Here is a 21,938-nt window from a genome sequence, read left to right as displayed (position 1 = left end):
GGAGGAATGATTAAAAGAGAGGTTGACACTTCTTGATCAACCTAATAGATGTGTAATACATTATTACAGTTTGTATGTTTATGAGGTAAAGCACCTACCTTCGCATAGCATCCCACTGTACTCTTCGGGACAGTGGCAGAAAGATGTCCGCCCGTCCTCTACGGTAAGGCAAACTCCTCCATTCAAACACGGACAAGCTTCCGTTTCTGTAGATAGAGAATGAATCAAAATAAGAAAGTAAAAGGAAATAACGAAACCAAAGAAATACTAGTTTACAATGTATAGATACTTGATACGTACGCGACATTGCAGAACACAACATAGCAAGCAAGAGATTGAAGGTGTTTATACATTTAGAAGATAACGGTTGTTCACACTCATTGAGAAAATCATGAGAAAGATCATGAGCAAAAGATTTATAAAAAAGGTGTTCACATTTATTATACACTGACATTAAAAAGCAGGGATCAGGGCTTGATTGCGCCCCCCCCCCCCGTCCCAATTCCATGAAAGAAAATAGAAGTCTCAAGACACAGAACTATGAAGCCTATTAAACACTGCAATGTTTGTTTGTACATCTAAGGATTGATACAATAGACCTATGATATCACTGTACATTAAAACATGAGACCTACTTTAAAATATAATATTGAATTTTGCTGTAAGTTTCTTTCAAGGGAATAATGAATTATGCAATATACCTTGCTTTGTGAAAGTGATGTCGACATCTCTCTTTCTACGTCCTGTGACTGTGGCTAAAAGTTCGAAAAGGGGGGAAAAACAAATTATGAACATGGTGTAAATTGTTCCTCAAAAAAAGATTTATATATATATATATATATTTATTTTTTCACTTTGGGAAGATTCTTGGAAGAAAAATTACAGGATAGTAGACTAGTACACTAGAAGCTAGTTTAAGATAAGTTGAGATCTCCATGTATCACTTAGCTATACTTGAAAACATTTTCTAAAATTATTAAAAATTTGTTATTAACAGACCCAAACTATAAATACGAGTTGACATTCCATCTTTAGGTATATTATGGTCAGGTTGAAATGGTCCATAATTGATGTTAAAAATATATAAAATTTCCAAACTAAATGAACTATTTATTATTCCCTCCTCAATTCTTCAAAATGATTGTACATGAACACAAAATTTAGACATTTTAAAAGGACTATAAAATGGTGATTCAAGCAAATTAAGGTAGTTAACCATACTTGTATGAAGCCCATGTGACTTAGTTTATAGCACAATAAAGCTTACAAAAACAAAGGCTGTCATCAAACAAAACTATGCATAGCATGTAAATAGATATTGCAAACAGAATCCCCCCCCCCCCAACAAAAAGAGGGTTGAAAATGGTAACAGATATTTGATACTTTGTGATCATTTTTGCATATATCAGGGATGAGCCTGGGTTACAAAAAAAAATCACGGAACTTTGCAAAACTTGCGGTATAGGCTCCAGTTTGCGTATATTACAGTGTGTTAGGGATAATAGTTTTTGTCCCCGAGGTTTAAAAGAAATCACGGATATTCCGCGACTTCGCGGAAAACCTCATGCCTGATATATAGAATTTTTTTTTGGTGTCACTATACATGAGTCTCTTTAAACTTTAATATGGAATTACAACTTACTCTGTAACGAAATCACAAATTCACAAGTGGCAGCATTGCCTGCAAGATCAACTATTGTATAGACCACGTTGGTGATGTCCCCGACTCTGAAACTATCTCCAGGAGAATGGGTTTGATTGGCCCTGATGGTGCCACCTTCATCATCATAAGTTGGTTCCATCCATGGGATGTTGATGTCAAACCCAGCAGCAGCAGGTGGTAAGGTGTCGAATATCATATCATCGGGACAGGACAGGAAGACGGGTGGTATGGTGTCTGTGAATAAAAACAAAATAAGAATATTTGGAAAATATATATAATAATAATCATGACGACGACGGCGATAATAATCATAACAATAATAAACATAATAATAATAGTAACCTGCCATCTCAATCAAAATTCCAAGGCAATTTTCACATTTGCCCTAGAAATGTCGACCCTGTCCCTAACGATTGGTAATTTGAGCCCCGGTATCAAGTAACTGCTTTCTACTTTTGAATCATGGAAACATTCTCCATACTGCATGCTCCAATTCAATTTCAAGTAGCAACCAACAATGGTGCATTTGTTTTGATCACAGAATTCTTTCTTTCGTGTTTTGTTAGATAAACGGTAAAATTACACAGTTTGAACTACCAGTGGCCCAACACTAGTTACCTGTATATAAAGTGACATATATGCATTGATGTCTTCAAGGTTCTTCATTTCATTTTTCATGAATGTTGACAAATATCTCATCTTGGTGTATGCTATATGTCCTGTTCATGAAAGGTTCCTCTATCATATTAAACTGTTTGTGTATGCAGGCCTAGTATACTATTGGGCAAATTAATACTTCCAAAGCGGGAAGGGAGGGGGGATGGGGGGCAATTGACATAGTCGTCCCAGGGTACCAACGTGGACATCACTGTGAATGCCACTGTGTGTATGCTACTTTAGATGCCAATGTGTGTATGCTACTGTGGACCCCACTGTGTGAATGCTACTCTGGATGCCATTGCGTGTATGCTACTGTGGACTACACTGTGTGATTGCTACTTAGGATGCAATGGGTGTATGCTACTGTGGACAACACTGTGTGTATGCTACTCTAGATGCCAATGTGTGTATGCTACTGTGAATGCCACTGTGTGTATGCTAATCTAGATGCAAATGTGTGTTTACTACTGTGGACCTCACTGTGTGTATGCTACTCTAGATGCCAATGTGTGTATGCTACTGTGGACTACACTGTGTGTATGCTACTGTGGACCCCACTGTGTGTATGCTACTGTGGACCCCACTGTGTGAATGCTAATTCAAGTAATTTCAACCTTCAGTTCCCACTTCAATTCTCTGACTTTGAGTTTGTGTCTTTGTTTTTACAAGGACCACAAAGAATCAAATTTGACAACTATGTACAGACACAAACAATTGTTTCCACTGTTATGAATTTATTGACTTTTGAATGATTAATTGTTGTGTCAGAGATACATATTTAACTCTATAGGAACCAGTACTGCAAATTTCACAACCAAAAATATACCTTACCTCCTGGGGGAGTCATAGGTAAGGGGCCTGCACCTATTAGAAAGAAACCAATATAGATGGTGAAGATTATAGGTAGAAAACAATTGATGGCACCACAAAATCACAGAATGTTAACCCTCCAGATCTTTATATAATAAAACAAGAAACTAGACCAGCAATGTCAGTGTCGTGCTTGTACCGTTATGATGGGGACAAGCCTGTTCTCATGTGTGAAAAACAGCTACTTCAGGATGGAGAGTTTAGCCCAGAAAATGCAGCTAGTAGCAATAGAATACTAATAAACATGACTGGAAGCGATACATAATGTAGGAAACTTATCGGAAAACAAGACAAGTATGTTATAGAGTTATTTATTATTAATTATGTTATAATGTCAAAGTAAGCATGGAAGAATACAAAAGAAAGTTGAGTTCCTTGGGTGATGTGCCAGACATGGTAAAACTACTCTTCTTGGAACAAAAACTTAATCCAATGAGCCTTGCCGGTGGCGGGAAGGTTCCCTTTTAGGGGAGTTAAAATCTCATCAATCAGATGAGAGATCAAATAAAGCTGTTTAACTCACCAATCAGATTAATGGTAAATGTGCAATCCAGGATTTGGCTGAGCGTCAAGTCAAAGTAAGTAATTGTCACTGTTGTTTGCCCTATTGGAAACGAATCACCACTATCACTGCTTCTTTGCGTGATGAAAAACAATCCGCCAGTGGTCTCAACCCATGTGACGGGTGTCAATGCCAGATTAGTCGTTTGGACAATGTCAGCAGGACATGGTGTCGCCGAAACTGAAAAGATGCAAGGTATGAAGCTATCTGAAACATCACAAAATCTAACATTTCTAAAGTTTCTTTAATTTCCGATCAGAAACCAAGGCCATTTCTTTTAGCCTCAGATGAGGGATTTAGTTTATAATTAAACTTTATGCATCACTTGATGCAGGGGGGTAGGAGCCGGGGGGGGCACAATAAAAAAAATGTGGAATAGCTAAGTTGACAGAAGTAGTTTTATTTAATGCCTCCATAAATATGCTGCTAGATAATCGTTATGTTATTAAGAAAATTAAATAATTAACTTTATATTTACTTTAATCTAGATGATATCAAAATTAAAAAAATTAAAGGAATTCTTTTGCTCTACTCAACTTACCTGTGGATGTCTGGCAGGTATTTCCTGTGAATCCAGTTCCTGTACAATCACAGAGTGTAGCTCCTGCTTGTAAACAACGCCCTCCATTTTGACATGGGTTAGGAATACACCTATTGACAGCTAGTTTTAAAGAAGTTTAAGAACGGATAAATGTGAGTGAATCAAGGAGGGAAAGTAAATTTCACTGGGAAATTATCGAGAAATTTCAAGAAGCAATATACAACATAAATCAGAGTATTAATAAAATAATGACTGGTAATAGTGTCATACAAATTTACACATCTAATGTCATACTCCACTTTGTGTTTTTTGTGACTACCTTTCTTGTGAAGTATATTTCTGCAAAGTCACAAAGTGTTTTATTACTTTAACAAGAGCACCCTACGTTTGTCACATGGGGTTTCAGGCTTTTTCCATTTCGTACAACATTACTTAGTGAACAATTGATCAAATCTATAGAAACAAGTAATATTCCTGACACAGCAGTGTATTTTTGAACATTGCTTCAACTTACTTATGGGTGTTTGGCAGGTATTTCCTGTGAATCCAGTTCCTGTACAATCACAGAGTGAGCTTCCTGACTGCAAACAACGTCCTCCATTCTGACACGGGTTAGGAGTGCACCTATTTGGAGCTATTCGAAGAAAAGATATAAAAGATTAATACTTAACATGTAAGTATAATTATTTCGTAGATCTTCACTTATTATGTATCAACACGATGGAACGGGCTAAACTTGATGAAATTTAGGCTATGACTGCATTTGTAGCAACCCCTATCATCTGTTAACACCCATATGGAAAATATACTGCTCTAAATTAAGGCAAAATTCACCTTAACTGTGTAGCAGGCCTGTCATTTCTGGATATTTCTTTTATAATTTATGTGGCCAGGTTTGAATCAAATAGTAGCATTCAGAATATGTGATTTTAACATGTTACACAATCGTAAAATATAAGTACCGTTTGCTTGCTTGGAATTAAACCTCTTGCAATTTGTAAGAGCAAACTGCATCACACAAATGCACAAAAACATTTTAACCAATCAAATGTCAACAACCTCCAGCATATGATTGCAAGAGGTTTAAGCTTAGAATACAAAAGTGGTTTAAGCATTCCCTTAGCAGAAAGTTGAAACACCCACTCACTGAAAAAGAAAGTGCCAGCAAATGCACTCAATTCACATGCTAATGTCAGTTCGCAAAAAAAAAAAAATGTCATAAAATTCGGGGGGGGGGTGCTTGTAGTGATATAATACATCCATACAATGTTAAGCACTTGGTCGTAATTCAACAATGCAGACCAATGTTGCTGGATAGACGTTTATAATGTAAGATGTTCACTAGATATATAATACAACAGTGATAACATTATTGTTGAATTTTCCTTTATCATCTTCACAAAGACTATTGTGTAATACTGAAGCTGAACATAAAGTTGGCTGTTTTCCCAGTTGAGTAGCACCATATTATATACTGCAGCTGTAAATACTTCAAGATGTCTCTAATCCTTGACCATGACCCACCACCCGGCAAATACATGCATCATTTGAAAACATGAAAACGGTTCTTTTAACACACGAAAAGATTTATACTTACATCGTACTATCACAAAGAATGTACACTCTGCGAACCTCAAGGTGGAATCAGTGAAGACGTATGTTACCGGAGTCTCGCCCACCGTGAAAAAGTCACCAGAGGAGTGACTCTGATAGCTCATTGCGACAGTTCCGACTCCACCAAAGGCATTAGGTTCACTCCAGGTAGCTTGAACACTGCCACCAACGGCATCCATTGTTATATCGGCTGGACAACCGAATACATTGATGGGTGGGCCCACACCTTTTTAAGAGAAAAAGAAAAAGGTGAAATAAACAAAAGAGATCATTATTGATATTTGTCTCCCTTTCTTTTTTTCATCTTTTTTTTTTAAGAGAAGGGGATCATAAATAATTATTAACACACTGGAATAGAATTAATAGAATAGTATAACTGCAATTCACATACGGATGCATGGGATGGCTTTTAAACACAACCTTAAATTAAGAACGTGCGGAAGAAAAACTGTAGTGGCACTGTTTATAGTCTTCACCAACTACGAAACAATGCTGGTGATCCAACAAGTATTAAGGGTTAGAAGAGTACTGAATAGCTTGTTTTACATCGAGCGATGGAATGAGGTCAAAAGTACCTGGAATGCACATTATTACATACCATTGTGACTCCTACATTGCGATGGGGGGGGGGGAAAGAAGGGATGAGGGGTGGTTATGGGGAAAATTAGGTAAAGCAGAATGGCAAGCAAGTTAAATATAATAGCATAATGATTATCATTCACTTGTTCTAAAACGCTCCTGCTGGATTGTTCTTGCCCATCCTTCAGTACCAAACCTCAAAAAGGGGTTTAGAAATGACTGCTTTACATATCAAATTTTTTCACACGACAGAAATTAAAATCTACCGGAATGTTAATGTTGGAAAACGTTTTAATCAGACTGAAATCTCATGCATGTATCTCCAATAGCTAACTAACTTTCAGTTTTAAACGCCAATTTACTCGAGCAGACTTACCATCAGAGCAGATTATTAATTTATTAAATTAAATGATTCATTAAGAGATAATTAAATGATATATTGTGACAAGGTTTCCTTTCCTTTTTTGGTAAGGGTTGGGGTTGGGGTGGGGGTGGGGGACAATTTTCTTACCTGATGCTGTTTGGCAATAATCTCCAGAGAATCCAGTCAAACATGTGCAAGTGAAGTAAGTGTTGAATGGGGTGCAGGTACCTCCATTTTCACATGGACTGCTATCACATGGATTGCCAACTAATGAAAGAAAGTAAAAAAAAATGTAAAAATAGAGATGAAGTTACCAAACAGTCCAGGCGACCAATATTTTAACCCTTTAGCATATTTAGGGGCAAAGAACTGATAAAAAATATTACATTAAGCTTGCAAAATGTACTTGTTTTCAATGTCAAAAGCTAAGAACACAAAAATCGTCAAAAGACTCATCAGTTACCATCTGTAGTTGTTTTTTTTTCTTGTTAAGAGAAAATCTGGTCACAAATCAAACTATCAGCAATGCATTAAACAAGAGAGTCTTGTTCAATGTTTAGTTTGAAGTCTACCCTTGTTCTTTGCTCGAAATAACACACAAATATAAAATATCGAGAAGGATGCAGTAAAATGGATTACACACTTACCATCGGATTCACAGTCCTGTCCTCTGAAGCCTACAGGACAGGTGCAGACATAATCCACTTCATTCATAAAGCTGTGGTAAGCGTTGTTGCAGCTGCCGCCATTGGAACATGGATTTGGATTGCAGAATGTTACGGCAATTTGGACGACTACAAGGAAACAATGATATTTATAATTATTGGTTTGGTTTTTTCCAAACCATTCCTTAATATTTTTCCTTTGAATCATGATATTAAACACAATGATTTCTTTTTTAACAGGATGCAGGATTGGGAGTGGGTGTGGAGGGGTGGGGGGGGGGGTATATATGGATGTGCCGGACAAAAGACGTTGTTTTTTGTGATATATTTTTCCCCATTTTGGTTAGATCTTGCCATTTAAGTTCAGAAAAAAAAAGAATAAAAAACTCACAGTTTTGGCAATCTTCTCCAGTGAATTGATTAGAACACCTACAGGTGTACTGCGCCTCATAAACAAAGTTGTTTGAGGCACTGTGGTAGCTGTTCACACATAATGCTCCATTTCTGCAGGGATTTGTAGAACAGGCAAGCTGGTTCTGGGTCAAAGAAGCTAAACGAAAAGACAGAATATAGCAAAGAGGTAAGAAAATATCAAGTCAGATGGAAATGAGATCAAATGTTGACCCTATTAATCTAGGGCCAGTGCCGGTCAGCTCTCACGTCCAGCTTCTTCTCGTAGAGTTCTCAAAGTAGCATTGTCAGAAGTTGCTGTAACAACCTTTCTGCCAATTTAAATCAACTAATGACGATCATAATAACAACAACAATAATAATACTGATATTAATAAAGCCATTTCTTTTAAACGCTCATTGTTCATGTTGTATTAAAAACAATCCCTTGACGATATCTTTCATAATCATTTGTTAGCCTTCTGTCAGAGTCAGGGTCGGGCCTGGGGTAAAAAAAAAATCATGGATATTCCTCGAATTCATGGGAAAAGCTCATCCCTGCAGAGTGGATTGGTGGTATGTGATTTGGTGGTTGCTTTCTAAATTCACACTTTTATGCAAATGATGTGAGGATCTTACCGGTCGTCTGTCCACAGTTAATGCCCGCGAATTGAGTCCTACACAAACATATGTAGTTGCTGCCAGACTCTACACATGAAGCTCCATTCTCACAGGGGAAGCTGTTGCATGGGTTAGTGTTGTCTACTTGCACTGAAAATTAAAAATAAATAAAACGATTAAATTTACCAAATATTTTCTTCCATTTTCAATATTAGCCTTAAAAAAAAATATGAAGTTTGGTTGTGCATATCACATGCGTGAACAAAGATAGTTGCAATGACGGATACGAAATTATATGTACATTCTGTGTTTATTTCTTGGCACGCTACACGTCATCCCTAATTAAGAGTTCCTGGTGTTGCCATCCAATCTAGTAGAAAATTTATAAAAAAATAAAAATTCATGACCCGTGTTCAAATTGTAACAAATATTTTGGCTGCCGCTATCAACACACTTAAAAACATCACTGAGAGATAATATGGTCAACATTAATACTCGTCTGTGGCTGGGAATGAGTCGGAGGGTATAAAAAAGTTCCTCTGAGTACTTTTTGAAGCTATTAGAAATATGTTTGCCCGTCCAATCTGAGTTTACTTCAATAACCGTAGTACCCTCAGAAAAATCAAACGTATGCCGACGATGAGACGAAAAGACAAAAGGTTAGTACCTGTTTCACAAAGGATTCCGATATTTCCTTTCTGGCATTCACATGTAAATGAGGAACAAGACCCTCCGACATTGGTGCAGATGCCACCATTAAGACAAGGGTTTGGTAAGCAAGGATCAGGAATCGCTGTCAAAGAGAAAAAATGGAAATGATGAACTCTTCCAAATTAGAACTTTATGTTGTAACAATCTTCTGTCATAAGAATTGTAGTTAAGAAAAGCTAACAGACTGACATCTGTTATTTTCAAACTTTCTGAGTCAACTTTGTACATTTTAGTTTCACTTTAATATCTTTGGAGTAACTTTACAAACAATGTATACATTAAAAAGATCATAAGATATTAATTTAATAACCAACAAGTTTTGTTTTTTTAAAAGGAATGATAACTGGCTAATAATACAAACAAAACATCTGATTCGTGATCATCAATCTCAAGTGTTTTTAAAAACAGATCAATTTTCTAAAACTGCTAACTTATCAAAAATATAACTATCAACTTAATTTAAAGTAAAGCAAAACATTTCAATAAAACTACATAACATACTTAATTCCATTTAAAATGGCATTTCTACTAATGCTTATTTTTATGATAAAATCTTGGTCTAACGTTGCATTTTTTATTTTTATTCAATTTATGAACTGAACAGTTACATTTCTATTTGATTAATACTCTTCTTAAAAAGGCCGAAACATACATAATTTTTTTTTTCTAAGTTAAAGTGTTTGAGTGTTGAAAGTTTGAAAGGCAAATGCCAAATTACTAACCAATTTCACAACGAGTTCCAGTAAAGCAGCCGTTGCACCTACAATTGTAACGATAGCAGTCCACAGCATCGGGTGAACAGAAACCACCATTTAAGCATGGGTTTGGCTGACAGGCATTCATCACTAAAATGAATAAACATTTGATGAATATTAAAATGAGTAAAATAAATTGAATAAAAAAAAATTATTAAAGACAAAATAAATTGAATAAGTCATTTTAAAGGCTTTTGTTGTGAGAGAAAAGTGGTTGTGATGTCATATGCCTAAAATTATGTTAACATCTAAATATATTATGACACTGTTATCCATTTAATGTACCCTCTCTTTCAAGATACAACATATGTTGCAAACATAACTTTCACCTTAACTTTGGTCACAGAAACTGATAACAATATATACCATGGCTTTTTCTATTTATATATGTTTTCCTTTTTTTTCCTTTTCTTTTTAAAGTTTTTCTTTTCTTTTGCATATTAATCAAAATCATGAAATCTTACCTTCAGTACATAATTCACCAGTGAAGCATCCAGTACAAGAACATGTGTACCCTGAACAATCACCAAGTAAATCTGGGACGCACTGGGCATTGTTTTGACAATTATGAATCTCGCACGAGTTTATTTCTGCGAATAAGAAACAGGAGGAAATATATTTAAGCAAAAAAAAATAAAATCAATGATGGAGAATTGTATTAAATAAGGATGGGCTTGACCCCAAAATGAGATAAGAAATAAACAGAAGTTTCACAGTAGTAAAAAAAAGAGAAGAGTGGTTAATCATCTTAAACATTAGCCAACGATATGCGATATATAAGTATCGGGTGTGACCCTAAAATGGCTCGTAAAACATTTTCGGTGGGTCTTGGGATTTTCCAGTCATTTATATGCAGACAAGGATGGATTGATTAGGCTATATATTATTTTTTGTCAACAGCAAGACTGTCACAGTCTAAACTAGCTCTAGTTCTAAGTACCAATTTAGGTAGGGGAGGGGAGGGGAGGAGAAAGGAAAGGAGGGGAGGAGAGGGGAGGGGAGGGGAGGGAAGGAGAGGGGAAGGGATGGGAGGTCCAAGTCATGGATCTACAAGCCATGCGGAGAGCAGTTCTAGCCAAGCACAACTCACCAGTTTCACAGTATGGCCCATCAAAGCATGGCGCACACTGGCAGCTGTAGGACAAACAATTGTTGTCCGGACAACATGTAGAACCACCTTGACACTGATGATTCTCACAGGCATCTCGGACTAAAATTAAAAAAAAGAAAAGCGTACAAGTTTTTAACCATACTTCTAACAGGCTTCACAGACTAAAAATATGACAGGAAAAAAGTAAACGAGGGCAGTTATATGGCTGCCATGTATCATCCTTAATACTCTCATATTATCACTAAAAGGAGACAATTACTAAAAGTTTCCAAAATTTCATCTCATTGGATGTCTTGCACCAAAATGATCTTGACAATGTGCACGTAATAATTAGACTGAGTGGATGTCTTGTTAAGGAATCAGAAGGCCTCTGATGGTGGCATTACAATTAAGAGTGAACTTTGAACAAATGATTGTGTTTCAAGCAATATGTTTGTTTGGAACCTTAAGAAATTCACCTTCTTCTCATAAGAGTAAACTTTAAACAAATGATTGTGTTTCAAGGTTTCAAGCAATATGTTTGTTTGGAACCTTAAGAAGTTCTCTCACATCTCGTAACCAAAACAGGATCTCTATCTTGCCTACGGCTACTACACATTTTGTAGGAGATGAACCTGATGTACAGTTTGATCTAATCTGCATATCAGAAAAAGATATTTATCAACTACATCTGACTGAAAGTATGGATTAACAACTGCAGCTCAGCCCCATAAATAAATTTCAAAGTAAATAATCTGCAATTATAGCATTGACATAAACCTTAAATGATTTTTGTGGTTGACCCTTTTTTTTCCCATTTGTTTTATCAAATTTGATTTTCCATCCAACCCTTCCTTCTCTTCCCTATGCATTCCCTGCCACTACTCCTCCATTCAGAATCAAATCCAGTGGTAGTAATTCCTCTCCTGATAGAGTAGAGTAAGATGCTTATACTTACAGTCCTGACAGAATTCTCCGGAGAAACATGGAGGACATTCACACCTGTAGTGGTCACATGCTCCCTCAGCTGCCACACAAGCACCTCCATTCTGGCATTGGTTGTTAGCACACGCATCAACAGCTGTACGACAAAAGAAGGGGGGGTGGGGAAATTAGGATTTTTTTTTTCAATCTTGCATGGTTTTAGATAATACAGATTCATATTTTCTTACTTATATATACAAGTAATAATTTTCTTTCCTTAATCCTCAAAAACATTTTTGGTTGTGCTAATTTTCGACACAGCTTGATGTGTCCATATTTAGGCCATTCAGTTTGCCAGAAAGTGGACTTCTTCTGTTAGAGCTCAATGTGAAAAAGACACAAAGTTAAGTTCTTTGGATGTTGACTAGTTCACTGTCTTAATCAATAGTAATGTTTTTTCCTAAAAGTTCCCCTATTTATATGGCTGAATATTCCCCGTGATGTGTCCTTATAGTTCAAGGAGCTATCGATAATGTATGAAATACTGACAGGAAGGTGTCAGACTACCTTCCCCAGAGATTCCCTAACGTGAAAACTTTAACTTACTTTTGGCATGTGACCGAAGATTTCTAAGGATGTCTCTAAATTTGTTGTAACATTTCACAATAAGGACATTCTTCATTGGTTTCCTTACATAACATCCATATCACTTCAATAGTAAAATAATTTAGAAAACATCAGGAGAGATTCTTCGAGTTAAAAATGATAAAATCAGATGGCAACTCAATAACTGTTACTCACAAATGTCGCAAGTCGTTCCAATGAAGCACTCTGTACAAACGCATGTAAACCCTGACAGACTATCAATAGCACAGAAACCACCATTGCTGCATGGGTTAGGGTCACATGGATTGCCTGCAAAATATCAAACATTAAACGTACAAAGTTTGGCGTGATAAGGACATTTTTAAATTCATGTATAAAGCATTTAACCCAGACTACATCATATTGGAATGCACTACAAAACTGCTGGGGAACCCCCCAGTAGCCAAAATGTAACATTTGTAACAAACAGAATTAACTTGGAAGTACATGAGCAACTTTATAAGAAACAAGTAACAGAAATAATACAAGTACTTGTGACATGGGTACCTAACTTGAAAAGACATGAATATTTTGACTAATTTGAATTAAAAAAAAGTAACATCAGTCACTCGAAAAAGATAAGACCTTTCACTAATGTGACTAACTTAGAGCAACATGTGTCACTTTGAAGACATATTTAGCTTCTCTTGATAGCTGAGAAATAAAACTCTGCTGGTTATACTGATTTGCTGCAAATCCTACAAAGGATGTTTTATTTAAGGATGATTTCTCTCCCTTTACCAGAATAGAATCTTTACCTGGTTGTACTATAACGTTGAAGGTACATTGAGCAGTGTTTCCAGATGGGTCGGTAGCAATGACCACAACCGGTGTGGAACCGACTGAGAAGAATGAGTTGGACTGCTGCGTGATACTGGATATGGTAGCTGTGCCTGAGTTATCGGAAGCTAAGGGCTCGGTAAAGGTAACGGTTGTACCAGGAAGGCCCTCAATGACAACAGTAGTGACATCCTGAGGACAGGTCACGACCGGGAGGACATCATCCACTGTAGAGAAAACAAACCATGCAAAGATATGACTATCAATCAGAATGCAGGATTCTGATTGGTTGGCTGTAAGCCAAGTGTCACACACTAGCGGTGCCAACATATACCCTTTAAACGCACATAAAGGGAGAGTAAAGACCAAAGGATCTCTCCAAATCAACATAACCACAACAATAAATTCAAAACATCACAATTTAGCAGTCTTGTGATGGAAATGAACGGGCAACACCTCTGGAAGAATACATGGAGTATTTAATCGTGAATGAAATCTGACATATGGAGATCACTTTCATCATATGGGAATTTCTGTGTTTGTGTCTTCTCTGATATATATTTAAGTTTGTCACACTTTGATTCAGTTTCAATGAAATCCCAACATTCACATGGATTTTACTTAGATCATCACACTCAACAAATAAACACTCAACACCTAGCACTGGTTTTATTATGACATTTGCCAGGTCAATTCATATACAAAGCAGTATAAAGTGTAAAAGAAAAAAAACACTCAATATTCATTTTGCAGCAGGTAATGAAATGACCATGCTCCAAGTACAAGCTGGGATTGGGTATGCATGTAAATCAGGATGGAAGTTTAAAACACAGGTTTTATACAGTACTGATAAAAAAGACCTTATTGAATTGAAATAAAGTATTAATCATAGGTTCATGACATATACTTTACTTAAAGCCAGCTCTGTACATATGAGAATACACTAACCTTCTATACAACGGACAGTGAATGTGCAGGAACCTTGGTTACCAGAAGGATCCTGGTATGTGAAGGTCACAGTGGTGTCACCAACATTATACTGTGTAGTTGTGTCAGGAGGGATTTGACTGACCACAAACACAGTGCCTGAGTTGTCCGTAGCTTGAGCCTCTGGTAAATTATTAACTGTGCAAAATGGTACCTCTAATGATGTCTGTGACTGAAAGGTTGGTGGACAGGTCACAATTGGCTGTACTTCATCCACTGTAATTAAAAACAAAAAGAACAGCATTTATTATAGAGTTGACTATTTAACTAAGCACTAATGATTCATGGCCTACCTTAGATGCTTAAGGCCAGCTCTGTACATTTTTTAATATACTCACCTTCTATACAACGGACAGTGAATGTGCAGAAACCTTGGTTACCAGAAGGATCCTGGAATGTGATGGTCACAGTGGTGTCACCAACATTATACTGTGTAGTTGTGGCAGGAGGGTTTTGACTGACCACAAACACAGTGCCTGAGTTGTCCGTAGCTTGAGCCTCTGGTAAATTATTAACTGTGCAAAATGGTACCTCTAATGATGTCTGTAACTGAAACGTTGGTGGACAGGTTACAATTGGCGGTACTTCGTCCACTGAAATAAAAAAATGCAAAAATAGCTCCCTTAAACTTTTGCAAAATTATAAAGTGACTTTGCACCATTCCCAACTTCTGACTAAGATAAAAGAAGAATTCTATTAGAACCCCCAAAATATATCAGAAAAAAAGAGACATCGCTGAGTCGAAGGTCCTGAACCCCACCCCCTCACCACCCCCCCAAAGAAAGAAAAAAAAAGAAAGGAAAGAAAAAAAACAGAGATATAGAAGCAGAATTTAGCTGATTAGATTGTGACTTAGTATAATTAGTAGAATCTGAGTTATCTATAGAAGTTTGTCATCACATGGCAAAATAATTTATAGTAAGACTCTTTCTAATTACTATTACTCATAATCATCATAGGTTCTATTTTTTACAGTTTTCACGCGGTAGATTCGCTAACAAATGGATTTCAGATCCTCTGTCGTCCAATTAATTTGCTGGCTTTGATATAGATATCAAACTACTGGGCCAATGAAAAGACTTTATCCAATGCAGTATTTAAAGAGTGTGAAGACTCGTGCAAAAAGAAACGTCTAATGCCGGTTATTTGACCTAGTTTCGAATGAGGTGAAACAGAAGTGTTAAACACCATCATCGATCCCAGAAAATACACACACAGCTTGCTACCTTTGGTAATTAGACGCTAGTGTACAGTCAGTACATACAGCTGTGGTCATTACCCACAGCACAGTATACAAACTATACAGCGATGAACATCTCAGGTCCAGCTAAAGATAGCAATTAAGGTATCACATTTCATTACTGTCTGCATTTTGTAGCGACACGAACAAAACGTCCCTTGCAAGCAACAGAAATTTAACTTTTTCAGATGGCTGCACATGGTTTGGGGCGAGTCTTCAATGCCTATAATACACAGAATGTTCCTACCTGGGGTGCAGGTCACAGAGAATGAACATTCGGCCAGGTTTCCGGTAGGATCACTGTATGTGTATGTGACAATGGTGACTCCTTCATCGAAGACACTATTCGGAAAATGACTTTGATCAAAGATGGTAACCACCCCAGAATTATCGGAGACTTGTGGCTCCGGCCAAGATGCCCGACATTCTCTCAACTCAAGCGAAGTTGTCTCGGTGATGTCCGCAGGGCAACCCGATATAATTGGATCGAGAGTATCCACTGAAATGAAATACAAAACCTTCACCATTGCAGATCATATATCAAAAAATATGAGCTAATTAAAAATCTAAAGATGGGCTGTTATTGATGATATAAAAATAGGTCTGTTCGGCTGCATGATGAGTAGAAATAAAGTGTCATTTCTCTAAAGGCTATAAAAGAATTGACACCATAAAATATTAGGGTACATCTCAACTTTTTCTTCAAGAGATATTTTATTGATAAAGAGACAAAATATGAGATGTCTTAGCAATAAATAAACAAACAAACAAAAAACCAATTGATCAATCAATCAATAAATCAATCAATAAATAATCAAGAAAATAATAAATAAAATTGTTTTCTGGAAGGTTGAGTACCGCAATAGTGATGAAAATCTTGTTACAAAATTTTGGGAATTTAGTAATATACCACTTGTAAATTATGATTGTAAAAAAATTGAATACAGGAAACATAATTGAACTTCTAAAGACAAAACTATCTCAAGTATGTATAAACATATAGCATGCTTCTATAGTCTGATTGAATTTGGTGTAAGAGATGAATTGGCTCTACCGATAGTACAGTGAGTGGTTCAAAATATGCTTGTATGCCAACTTTATAGGTCCTGTACGACTGCGCATAAGATACCAAGTAAGGGAAACATTGATTCAAATCACGCAAGCATTGCTGGTATCTTGTAGATCACTCTTTGGGTGCGAAAATGCAGCGCACACTGTACAATGGCCTGCATTTTGGGAATGTGAGCAGTTTTATTACAACTTAAATGCTCTCTGAGTCTCAGACTCCCACCGAAATACTTTCAAAAACCCTTCATGCAATTTTTGCCATCCTTTCTTAGGGCAGCTTATTCCACAAGTTCTCAACCCAAAAATAGTTCATTGATGAATTGATGATGGGAGTTAGGACTACCCAGAGCAGAATTATGTTATCGAGGCATACTTCAATCATCCAGTCGGTAAGAATTCTGTCGGTATTAGAGTGTTTCACGAGGGTAAACAACAATATTGCGCGAACAAAATTGATCACGTGACCAAAGGTCGGCACTTTCTGCCATGACATCGTTACCTTTATGACATCGGTATGCTATTAAGTGAACAATATGGGGACACATACCCACTGCAAAATTTGAGTGTGACATGTGCCTATCTTCCTTACCTTCTGTGACTGTTACTGTGAATGTACAGGAATTGACATTTCCAGCCAGGTCTCGGTAAGTAAATGTGACTGGTGTCACACCAACAGCAAAAATGTTTCCAGGTGGTGACCGTGTCACCAAGGTAGGCACCATCAGTGAGTTGTCAGACACCGTAGGTATTGGAAGATTGATTGTCGTTGGTCCAGTGCCGATTTCAATCACAGAACTAACGTCTGGTGGACATGTTACCACTGGTGGTATTGAATCCACTGAGAAATGATAAAGACAAGAAATGATATAAATATAAATATATTTTTTATTATTCTATCATTAATTACTTTAAGGAACTATTATCAGTTAAAGCTTTCTCTACGAAATGGAAGACCAAACAGGTAAACTTGAAATCATTTTGGATAATCCAGGGATTGTATGTGAAATCCAAGTGACTGGGTACCTCATTGTCAGACCTACTCTAAATATCCTAGGTCTGACCTGAGTGTTTAATATTGTTTTTCATGAGAAAGTATTCAGACAAAAAGACACAAGATATTAAACATGTAATTAAGGAATTAACAAAATGATCTTGTTTGTTTCTCGATCTCAACATTGCCACCACAAGCAACAAGCTTTTAACTAATATTTCTTTCTTTAATTTCTTTCTTCTCTCCATCCCTTGTCTACTAATCCCCTTACATCTATCTCTTTGTGTTCACCATGTTCATTAACCTGTCTGTATTCTGTGTGTGTTTTTGTCCCTTCTGTTACTGTCACTTGTCATTTAGCCTTTGAAGAAGACCGTGCTATGATCGAAACGTCAGGCCAACTTACTTTTACACATTCTCCTACACAGGCTATCTAGTGGATAAGCAGTTTGCTAACAGTTTTATTTTATTTTAACTAATATTATTAACAGGTTAAAAATACCGTTGCGAGTAATTTTAACCCTTGACTTTCGTTTAGTGACATTTAAGGATTTGACAGGCTGTATCAAGACGGACTGTCCAATCTACCTACTACAACATGAATTAATTTATTTTCTACACGGCTTGCTTAAATTGAGTCGTCATTCAACTTGCCTTCTCTCACTTCCACATCGAATGTACACTGGTTAAGATTCCCAAAGTCGTCAATAGCTGTACATGTGACTGAAGTAACGCCAGTGATAAAGAAATCACCAGGATTGTGTGTGCAGGACACTGTGGTCGGTGATAAATCCGTCGCCGTGACTGGGAGCCATGTAACTGTTGTACCTCCAGAGAGAATTTCAACCACTACCGGGCCTAGAACAGGACAATCAATCTGCGGGTCTGTGGTGTCCACTGAGTGAAGAAAACAAACCAAAACAGACTTATAAATTAACATGGTCAGTCGATCTGTACTCGGCTGCGATGCATCGTAGTAGGGTAGGAGATTCCTGCGTCATTACCTAAAAACTATTTTGCATATCTTTTGGGGTTTTCAAGCAGAGACGTATACACTGGGTGCATTATGCTATTTTGTATTGTGATCCTTTTTTTTTTCTTTCCATCATTTATTCACGTGATTTGCATTTATAGTACAGTACGGTGATCAAAACATGTCTGGATCAGAGGTTGTCCGGATATAAATTAGAAATCTGGATAAATCGTATTTGGTTAAAATAAAGTCAAGCTTGCCACTTTCATAGTACTAACATATATGATACAGAGATGAAGTATAGATAAGGGGAATGTAGCTTATTAAAGTACTTCAGTTTCGATGTGCTTAAATTTGGCTGGTTTATGCTGTAACAGTACCAAACGTGTAACTCAAACTGATAAAACTTAACGTTTGGTGAATGTGCCGTCCAAGTTGCAATATAATCAGGGAAGGTGGAACATCAGATCTGGGCATGTCAGAAATAGCCTGTTTTCAGTGTGTGCATGGTGTTGCATACATATTTACATATACATGTCAACATCCAATACATATAAATAAACATGTATAAACATAAACATATACATGTCAACATCCAATTAGAGAACAACGCACTTACATATACATAAACATGTATAGGTATATGCCGTATACATATACATGTATATGCCATATACATATATACATGTCAACATCCAATACATATAAATATGCATGTATATACATAAACATATACATGTCAACATCCAATTAGAGAACAACGCACTTACATATACATAAACATGTATAGGTATATGCCGTATACATATACATGTATATGCCATATACATATATATATACATGTCAACATCCAATACATATAAATATGCATGTATATACATAAACATATACATGTCAACATCCAATTAGAGAATAACACACTTACATATACATATACATAAACATGTATATATATATATATATATATATGTATATGCCATATACATATACATGTATATGTACATGCCGTATACATATACATGCCAACATCCAATCAGAGAACAAAGCACTTACCAAATTGCAACCTCACACAAAACGAACAAGTAGCAGTATTTCCTGTTGAATCGATGAAGATATAGGAAACTGTCGTGGATGGATCGGTGAAGAAAGTCCCCACCGCATGGGACCTAGATTGAAGCGACGCAACATTGGAGATATCAGTAGCTGTTGGCTCCACCCAGCTAACCATCCTGCCTGCATCTCCCAGCTCCAACGTAACCGCAACGTCTTCAGTACACACCACTGTAGGTGGTGTCGTGTCCACTTTAAAAAGATGAGAAACGTAAAATATTTCAAAATCACTTTTCGGTTGATGAAGGGTCTATTCAGTTTTTTGTCGCTATTGCATTTGTACTTTCATTTTTGGAAGTTGAGGAAAAGCCTCCATCTACTCCTCCATTTTAGAACTTACAGAACGACAGGATTGATTCTTCTTATTCTTCTTCCAAAAATCAAATGGAAACCTCTTTGACGATGCATGACTTTTCCTCTAAACAAGCAATTAAAGGCAAAGCAAGAGTTTAACACAATCGTTCCTTTTCGGTTTCTTTGTGTTCACCTTTTCACATATTCTTACAAAGTACGTCATGTTCGGATATTTACCGGTGGTTACAGTAACTGGGAAAGTGCATGTAGTTGTCAGACCAGCACTATCTTGACAAATGTACTCGACAATTCTTGCTCCGACGGGAAAGAAGTCTCCTGGTGAGGCTGTCGAGGAAAAGATGAAGGCTGCGCCAGGGGGGTCGGTACAGGAGGGTGGTGTCCAAAACAACACTGCTCCTGTAGTACCAAGTTCAACCACTTCGACTATTGGGCCTGGCAAGTCCGCACAAACTGGTGGTGTTGTATCAACTGTTAATCAGAGATGAGAGGGGAGGGGGAGAAGCAGTAAATTATTAAAATGATAGGAAAGATATTTGTTTACAACACTTTGTTCATAAACTCTTTACCATAATATGGCAACAAAAACCAAAGGAGGTATCTGTTTCACTTTTTCTTCTTTTCTTATCTTCGTTGTAAATTTAACCACTACCGACAATCATGTGAAACCTATGATAATTTTAAATAAAATAATGTTACAAACTTAATAAATGTAAAACAATTTCTACACCTACCCAAAGAAAACTAAAAAGGATACATTTCATAGAAGAGATTGAAAACAACAGGCTCTAATGACTATGTGACATTTAGATTTGTTGAAGTATATGCCAACTGGTGAATGGCTCCAAAGTGATGTCTAGGCCTAGACTTCCACAAATTAAACCTTCGGCTAAAAAAATAAGCGAGTGCTTAAACTATCTCCTGGCTAAAATCAAGTTTTCTGAATAACACTTTTTATATATTTACTGTGCAGCTGAAAGCAGCCTCATAACACTTGCTGATAGATAAGCAGTTATACAGGACTTTCACGTTGTACAGTAGGTACATAAATCATGCGGTTTCTTTGATTCTCGATTGTTAGCTGTGACCCTGTTTTTATATTCTTAATGTCTACTGGCAGAACAATTGCCAGTGCCTTATTTCTACTGGCAAATGGCAACATTTACTTGCATTTAGCCGGCAAGCAAATGGCCCACATTTTTAGCCAAAAATAAATTTTCTTGATTCAGGGTGCCTTCTTTGTTTTTTGTTCCATCACATCTTTTCTAGTACACAGATTAGCTTATAGGGTCAACGATTCTTCCAGTCTGGACCATACTACTATTAGTACCATAACCAAAAACTCCCCACGAAACCAGATACGTAAGTATATCACAAAAATGATACAATAATGTCACAGAATCTGATTTGATTTTACTGATAAACCTATCTCTGATACTTGACATAACGTGTTTGTCAGTCAAGGAAGGCGGGGGGGAGGGAAAAAATCATCAGTTCAACATTTGGGCAGTATACTCATGACAATTGAAGTGATCTACTTTCAAACATTTTACAGGAATTACCTGATGTGACAATGATCGTGAAAATACATTGGCTTGGATTCCCCATCCGATCTGAGAAAGTATATGTACAGAGAGTTTCACCAACAGTATAGGTGTCGCCAGATCTGCAATTTGTGACCACGTTGACTGGTTCGCTCAGGTCTGTGGCCGTCGGCTCTGGGTACGCAATAATCAGTGATGGCGTGCCTAATTCAACTTCACGCCGAATGTCTGGTGTGGGACAGTCTGCTACCACAGGAGGTGTTGTATCAACTAGTGAAA

At 36.9% G+C, this 21,938-nt stretch overlaps 1 protein-coding gene across 4 annotated transcripts in view; it reads right to left on the bottom strand.

Moving 5' to 3' along the window:
- The window catches only part of LOC139965569 (uncharacterized), a 64,033-nt gene that overhangs the window by 2,205 nt on the left and 39,890 nt on the right, over positions 1 to 21,938 (bottom strand). For 2 of the 4 annotated variants that reach the window (XM_071968070.1, XM_071968073.1), the window contains 27 exons: positions 21,678 to 21,929; positions 20,335 to 20,586; positions 19,747 to 19,995; positions 18,375 to 18,617; positions 17,319 to 17,567; positions 15,909 to 16,160; positions 14,760 to 15,014; positions 14,383 to 14,637; positions 13,413 to 13,661; positions 12,811 to 12,924; positions 12,044 to 12,166; positions 11,086 to 11,205; positions 10,460 to 10,585; positions 9,963 to 10,085; positions 9,197 to 9,322; positions 8,548 to 8,679; positions 7,910 to 8,068; positions 7,501 to 7,647; positions 7,001 to 7,120; positions 5,894 to 6,136; positions 4,811 to 4,930; positions 4,297 to 4,416; positions 3,717 to 3,935; positions 3,155 to 3,187; positions 1,643 to 1,897; positions 702 to 755; positions 99 to 206 (listed from right to left, as the gene is read on the bottom strand). In XM_071968070.1, the coding sequence (XP_071824171.1) occupies positions 99 to 206; positions 702 to 755; positions 1,643 to 1,897; positions 3,155 to 3,187; positions 3,717 to 3,935; positions 4,297 to 4,416; positions 4,811 to 4,930; positions 5,894 to 6,136; positions 7,001 to 7,120; positions 7,501 to 7,647; positions 7,910 to 8,068; positions 8,548 to 8,679; positions 9,197 to 9,322; positions 9,963 to 10,085; positions 10,460 to 10,585; positions 11,086 to 11,205; positions 12,044 to 12,166; positions 12,811 to 12,924; positions 13,413 to 13,661; positions 14,383 to 14,637; positions 14,760 to 15,014; positions 15,909 to 16,160; positions 17,319 to 17,567; positions 18,375 to 18,617; positions 19,747 to 19,995; positions 20,335 to 20,586; positions 21,678 to 21,929 (4,698 nt within the window). The remainder of the gene's footprint in view (positions 1 to 98; positions 207 to 701; positions 756 to 1,642; positions 1,898 to 3,154; positions 3,188 to 3,716; positions 3,936 to 4,296; positions 4,417 to 4,810; positions 4,931 to 5,893; positions 6,137 to 7,000; positions 7,121 to 7,500; positions 7,648 to 7,909; positions 8,069 to 8,547; positions 8,680 to 9,196; positions 9,323 to 9,962; positions 10,086 to 10,459; positions 10,586 to 11,085; positions 11,206 to 12,043; positions 12,167 to 12,810; positions 12,925 to 13,412; positions 13,662 to 14,382; positions 14,638 to 14,759; positions 15,015 to 15,908; positions 16,161 to 17,318; positions 17,568 to 18,374; positions 18,618 to 19,746; positions 19,996 to 20,334; positions 20,587 to 21,677; positions 21,930 to 21,938) is intronic. The other 2 variants (XM_071968071.1, XM_071968074.1) reach the window with 2 other exon arrangements.

This window comes from Apostichopus japonicus, chromosome 3 (genome assembly GCF_037975245.1).
Source record: "Apostichopus japonicus isolate 1M-3 chromosome 3, ASM3797524v1, whole genome shotgun sequence".
Taxonomy (NCBI): domain Eukaryota; kingdom Metazoa; phylum Echinodermata; class Holothuroidea; order Aspidochirotida; family Stichopodidae; genus Apostichopus; species Apostichopus japonicus.
The sequence above is the reverse complement of the archived record's forward strand: the minus strand, read 5'-3'. Positions and strand labels throughout refer to the sequence as shown.